The 6,930-nt window shown below is 39.9% G+C and overlaps 1 protein-coding gene across 1 annotated transcript; it reads right to left on the bottom strand.

The window, feature by feature from the left end:
* Positions 1-900: 900 nt before the first annotated feature.
* On the bottom strand, positions 901-6,495 carry nito (RNA-binding protein spenito). Its single transcript, XM_045762073.2, has one exon. The coding sequence runs from the start codon at positions 6,394-6,396 to the stop codon at positions 4,207-4,209; it is 2,190 nt and encodes a 729-aa protein (XP_045618029.2). The 5' UTR covers positions 6,397-6,495; the 3' UTR covers positions 901-4,206.
* Between the last annotated feature and the right edge of the window lie 435 nt (positions 6,496-6,930).

The raw sequence follows: 6,930 nt of genomic DNA, 5'->3' as shown, positions 1-6,930 counted from the left end.
CACGTAAGATATGATTTTCTTGTGTGCCACACATCAGTCTGGACATTCTCATTACCTTGCTGCTTGCCTCAAACGTGTCCTGCTCCATTATTTATCAAAAATTTCCTGTCATCTGATATTTTGGAAAATATACCAACTTCACAAATTACCAATGTAGCACTGTGGATTTTTTATTTTCTATTAAAACTGCAAAGGAATGGATCGAGAGGTCACCTTATAACCAGCACTCACTTTTTTCCCAAGCTCCTCCTGTAGATATCTGTATGTTGACAGCTACGTAAATTCAGTTTTGGCATTAACAGTGGGTTATTACAGACCACTTTTGTTGCTTATATAAAACAAAATAGCTAAATTATATAACTTAAGTCCACATGGTTTTCCAATGACAATTTAATTGTGTTACTTACTGTAAGAACTGAATCTTTGATAAATACTGTATACTGAAGACTGTTCCCCACTGCTTGGAAAGCGAGCCAGATAGTAATCCACAGTGCTTTTTGAGAAATAACGTAAAAGAGTTGAGTGAACTATGAACACAAAAAGAACTGTGGATATGTTGGATACAGGCCTCTGGCCTATCAGGTGCTGTGCTATTTGTGAACATAACCATAGAGTCACTACAATATTTATATACAGTATAAATTAAGATGTATGAAGCATTGTACAAGCATGACTGATTATTTCTTTGGTATCTAAGTAGCCTACCTGACAATTCCAAAGACATATCCAACATACCTAAAGTTCTTGGATGAGGTAATGGTTTGTAATTAAAACAATTATCAAGATGAAATCAAAATGCACAGCTGATTTTCCAACATAGCCCACTTTTCAAAACTGTTTGGAACAAAGACCACCAAAGCTCTTTTATCATTATCAAAAGAAGGGTGGCTGAAATAAATATTGGAGATTCTTATTTTATTTGTTCTATAACCATACAAATATGGAAGTATCTGCTTGAGTGTATGACTTTAACAAAACTCCTAACAGCTATGAGCATTTATATTAACAGTATGGTAGGTAAAATACTCCTGATATGAATGCAAGCTCAAATATTAAATTACATCTAAAAGAATTGCATCACAACTGTAAAGTGTCACGTCACTGAAAAAACACTGATTTTGTATATTCACCATTGTACCACTACCACTACTCACTGCACTGGCAAACACATCACTCAATTCACTGTTTTCCTGCACTATCACTATAACTGCACTGTCTTCCTGCACTAACACCATTCACTGCACTTTAAACTCACCACACTGTCTCACTTCACTAGTATTTAATCCCACATATCACACTGCACACTCACTATTACACCACTGAATAAATTGACACTATATAATTGTATAATCCTAGTGTTTTGTTTCACTGCCTTGGAGGTGTGACAACACTGCACTTTTCACAAACCTTATAATAATAAAGAACTGTACAATACTTTTCAGTAATCAATAATTTTCCTCTGGAAATTTAGTTATTTATCAATTGGAAGAGCTTTAAAAAACACTTCACTTTAACAAACGCTTAAAACATCTTTGATCATTGTGGTGAATATCTTTCGCATTAAAACTGCACCTCCAAATTAGTAAGGTATATGAAAGAAGCACTGATACAAATTAATGTTTCAAATTCTCCACTGCACTTCACTTTCTGCTGAAAGAATCACTTGGAAGATGAATTCACCCATAACTGAAATGTTTAATTTCAGTTAAAGCCAACTTCCATATGATTTTCCAGTTTGTACTTTGATTTGATTTATTTTTGACTAGGCTAACTCAAGGAAATTTTCTTTTCCCATATTAAGAGCCAATTTTCTGCACTTCCCTAAAACACAAAGAAGTTATAAAAATCCCTTTAACTTACCTTCAGAATTCTCCCACAAGTAAACAATTTGCAATTAGCCCCAGCACAATTAAGAATTTCACTTCCACCCCCCCACCCCCAGCACTGATCACAATTGCACTCGCTATCTTTGATATTCCATAAAATTTGCCCAAGTCCCCGATCACTGATTCGCATTACTGTTTCATCTGAATCCTTAAACCCATTACTGTATAATTTATTTGAATGCCCTTAAACCTAATTCACTGCTGCACAAATTCTGCAAAAATTCACTTTACCCACTAACTTCTTTTCCAGATCAATCACCCAAGTGTATTCACTGTAAGTCACCAAAACACAACGCACTGCGGCACTCCACACTATTCTAAATTTAACCGATACGATTTTAAAATAGAAGCCCATATCCACAAGGCAGATATTATTGTGAATGGTTCTTTCAATGCACTGTCCAAAGTCGTCTAATCACAAACACTATAGTATCTGAAACACTGTATCACTGAATTTATGTACTGTACTGTATATAGAAACTTTATTCCAGCAAGTCGGTTTCGTACCTGTAAAACAGTGAGAAAGCTGCTATTAACGACACCTTCGAAGGCCCCATATCTGTTACTGAAATGCAGAGCTCATTATTAAAGGGGGAAAAGTGGGAATCCTTGATATAGCTGTACCAATGCTCTGTATATTGTTGAAATCTGATCAGTGTAAAAAAAATCCTTATAATACACAACCCTTTAAAAGAAGTCCAGCAATCTGTACCAATATTGAAATAGTACAGTACTGTATTTGGATTTGCAATACCTTCATATCTGAATCACATGAACAACAAAGTCTTTTGTTAAACTTTTCAACAAATGTACTTTTCACCATGTCTTTGAATCATAATTGGGTACATGGGACCCTGAAATATTTAGATTTACTATAAAAGAATCACTTTGCACTACTCAGACATTTATGATTACGTTATTCTGTGTTCATATAGCATGGTGCCCCATAAGCTTGTATCCAAATTGTGCCGTATCCTGGGGTTGTATACAATGTATGCTTGATCCTCAGGCATCCTTTTTAAGTCAAGGGTTATTAATCAAAATGGTTCAGGCAACTGAAACATGGGTGCACATCATTGGACTTCTTACAAAGTGCTGCACAAATTACTGGGATTCCCTACTCACATCAGATAGCAGCAATGAGCAGAACACACATTCCTTGATTATTCTTGGCCCAATTAATAATCCTTCATATTTACTGAAATTTTTAAACATATATTTAATTCACTGAATGTGAATAAATGCCATAAATATCAGAAAATATGAACGTCTGTTAATAATGGCTGGTTCAAAAAATAAGCCAATAATCAAAGAAAAAGATTTTAAATCTCGGAAATATTCAAAAGAGAAAAAAAAATGATTAAGGGATGGCTTGAAGTTACTCTACTCGAATTTAGAAAAAAAATAAATGTACGATAGGCTATCTGATGCACTTTTGAAAAACGTAAACAAATCCCCAAATCTAAAACTACAATTGTACCTGCCCACCCATTATTTATTAGCACTGAAGCACTTTAAAATCACTATTTGTTTTCACACCACTGCACTTTTTAAACCACTTCACTATTATTAGCATTGATGCTTCTTTCATAACACTCACAAAACTCACTATTAAGAAAATTAAAACACTATGGAATAGGAAATCGCTTGCTAAAAGCACACTGGACTGAATTAAAGTATTTCACTTGATATGACACTTTTTAAAGCACTGTTATCAAGAGCACTTAACTAACTGCAAATAAAGCATACTGGTTATCCATTACCACCACCACAAGCACATACTTTAATTCACTTCACTAATAAAACACTTCACAAAACTGAAAGCAGAAAATTTTTAGCTTATCCATGACAATCTTTACTTTCATCACTATCACTAATATTCACCGCTGTAAAAACAGGTTCACATGCACAATCAAACACCGATAAGTTTTCACAGTATTTTAAAAAGAAATTAGCACTACACTGAAGATAGTACACAAGCAACAAATTCTGTCACTTAAAATTTGCAATTAACAATTTTCTTGTCGAGAAGCATTAGATTACATAACAAAATTTTTCTTAAAACTCAAAAGTTTAGCTAACACACATGAATTCTCGTTAAGATGGAATACAGTAAACACCATGATTTTCAGTGATTATGGAACAAAATCTTCCATATGAATGTGATCTACTGAACATAATTCACTATAAGGCAGTATTTGTTCAAGCAAAAAATTTAATTTGAGTAATTTTAACTTGTCACTTAGCACGATTTACACTAGGAATTAACAACAATAATGACGTCACCATAACAATCTATACTGTAAAGGTAGGGTGTTGTTTAAGCTGCTGTTCCACGCACAATCACGATAACCAAATGGTCGTCTCTTGTGGTCTCCTCCGTAAGGCCTGGAGAGACACGATGTAGAAGCTCTAATGAAAAAGTACATGGAGGAAAGGCATATAAGACACCTTGCATGCTTCCTTCCTTGCTGCTAGCATTTAAAGTAATCACACCAGCAGCTTCCTTTTGCTTAAGATAGGCCACCAAGTTACGTAAAGGTCGTGTTTGCACAGCAGCTTCTTCAGGAGCTTGTGGCGCAGTTGTACTGGGTAAAGACAGTAGTATAGTGGCAGTAGATGGTGCACTAATCCGTCGACTGACATCGTCAAGACGTGACTGGTCGAGACGAAGGCGTTGGGTGATGCGTAAGAGTGGGCGACCTTCTTCATCTTGCATCATTTCGGCTACTTCATTGTCACCTTCAATGAGATGCATTTTTGTACCAAATGACGAGTTCTTAAGAATAAGTGCTCCTTGCCAAGAAGTTTGTGTCTTACGAGCAACATCCGCTAAGGTACGAGCATTGCCAAGACCATTGGTCTCACCACCCTCTCCAGGCTCAGGACTTCTATTGGGATGATCACCACCTTCAGATGCACCATCATAATCCCTGTAATCTCCTCGTTGGTAATCAGCATGATATCCACCACGATGTCCACCACGGCCACGGTCATGCCAGCCACGCCCACGTCCGCGGCCTCGTCCATATGTGGCACTATAGTCACTTCCGTATTCTTCATATCCACTGCCACGACCACCTGCAGTAGCAGCCCAGTCTTCACGGTACTCACCCTCATACTCTTTCTTGAATCCAGGGGGAAAGGTCCCTGGGGGTGGATTTACTTCAGCAAAATCTGTTCGGAGCCTCTTGTCAGGTCCACCTAATGGCGAACCACGCATTTCCTTCACAGCTGCCTGGGCAGCATCAAGGCTTTCATATAATATATATGCATGATTTTCACCCTTCACATATTCAATCTTTTTAATAGCACCAAATCTATCAAATTCCTGTGTCAACTGAGTCACTGATGTCCAAGGTCCTAGTCCACCAACCCATACCCTTGTTGTTGGCATCACTTTACCATAACCAATTTTGCACTGAAATTTGCCAATGTACTGCCCAGAAAGTTCTATTTTTGCACGATGAGCCATGTCCAAATTTTGAAACCTTACAAAGGCATATGCATTACCCGTACCAGGAGGAGGTCGCTTAATATCTATATCGTCAACAACACCATACCGTCCAAAAATACGCCGTAGTTCTTCTTCACTTATGTTTATCTCAAGATTTCCAGCAAACAAAGTACGAGTTGCCAAGGGGTCCTCCTCTGGGGGTACGTGGTGCAGGTAATTTGGGAATTTGTCTCTCTTACTGTCAATCATACCACCACCGCCGCCACCACCACCACCACCACCCGCGCCACCACCCCCACCGCCACCTCCACCACCGCCCCCACCACGGTTGCCAAAGTTATGCTTGAACCCACCACGCATCAGAGGGCCGTAATGTCCATGAGGTCCCCCTCGACCTCTGTGTTGCCGATAGCCATAATCATCTTGTCTCATTGGTGGACCCTCGCCATAATAGTCTGCATGAGGCAGCGGGGGCGGTCTGCGGCGATCAAACCTGGGTTCATAGCGTTCCTCCAGGTCTGGCCCGGGGGGACTTCTGGGCCTGTAGCCTCGGTCATAGTCTGGAGGACTGCGAGATCGACCCCTGGGGGGCCCGTAGTCCCTCACCGCCTCGTACATAGGCTCCACAACAACAGGTCTGTCATAGAAGAGTATCCTGGGCTTGCTGTGCTTGGCTTCCCTGGCCTCCTCGCTGCTTCGGAAGTAAACATAAGCCAGCCGCTCGTCAGCACCCAGCGACACCTTAACACTCACGTCTCCAAACCTCTTAAACTCGCGATAAAGAGCTTCTCTCACCATTTCATCACTGGCCTTCGCGTGGAGGTTGGAGACACACAGCACCTTGTAGGTGGGCGCCAGGGGCCCGCGAGGCCCCCGGCCAAATTCATCCCGGTCTGAGCGATGGAGGGGCTCGGGGGGTGGATAGCGGCGTCCAGGACTCCCGCCGCGGCTGCTACGGCGCCCCTCGTCCTCACTGCTGTCCTCATACCTTCCAAGACTCGATCTAGATCTCTTACTCGACGGGGACATGTCTCTGTCCGTCCCTCGTTTCATGATGAAGCTGCCAGAGACCAAAGTTAACGAGACGCACGCCACCAGACGCACCAGCTCCTCAACCTCAGCCACGCTCCGCCTCCGCCAGCACACCCAAATATAATGACTTATTTTAGTACGCTCGCTTTTCTTCCAATCCTTATCATAATTATATATAAAACCGACCAATCATTATCTGGGATATTATAATTATTAACCTGATTAACACTTTCATGGCTAAATCATCGATTGTTTATGGAACTAGTTTTTTTATGGCGGATGGAGCAGCCTTATTGGTGAGGGATCACTCAGATAATTATATATGAGGCGTGACAGTATTCATATGTCTGCTCTATGGTAGCAACAAGTCCAACCCAAAACTTTTTACAAACACATTTCTCACCTCGTGAGATTTTACTATGGCCTAAAAATTCTATAAATTCTCGGAAATTATTTAAATCCCTAGATGTGTCTGTATTACGGTAATTTGATTGCTATTAGATAATAGTCCACCTGAAATCAGTATAGCACTGTTTAACAAGAAGTTACTTACAA

Source organism: Procambarus clarkii, chromosome 42 (genome assembly GCF_040958095.1).
Source record: "Procambarus clarkii isolate CNS0578487 chromosome 42, FALCON_Pclarkii_2.0, whole genome shotgun sequence".
Classification (NCBI taxonomy): Eukaryota; Metazoa; Arthropoda; class Malacostraca; order Decapoda; family Cambaridae; genus Procambarus; species Procambarus clarkii.
This window is presented reverse-complemented; position numbering and strand designations above follow the sequence as displayed.

What these genes read in the sequence shown, in the direction of transcription:
- nito (XM_045762073.2), bottom strand. Translation starts at nt 6,396, where the DNA reads ATGAAACGAGGGACGGACAGAGACATGTCCCCGTCGAGTAAGAGATCT.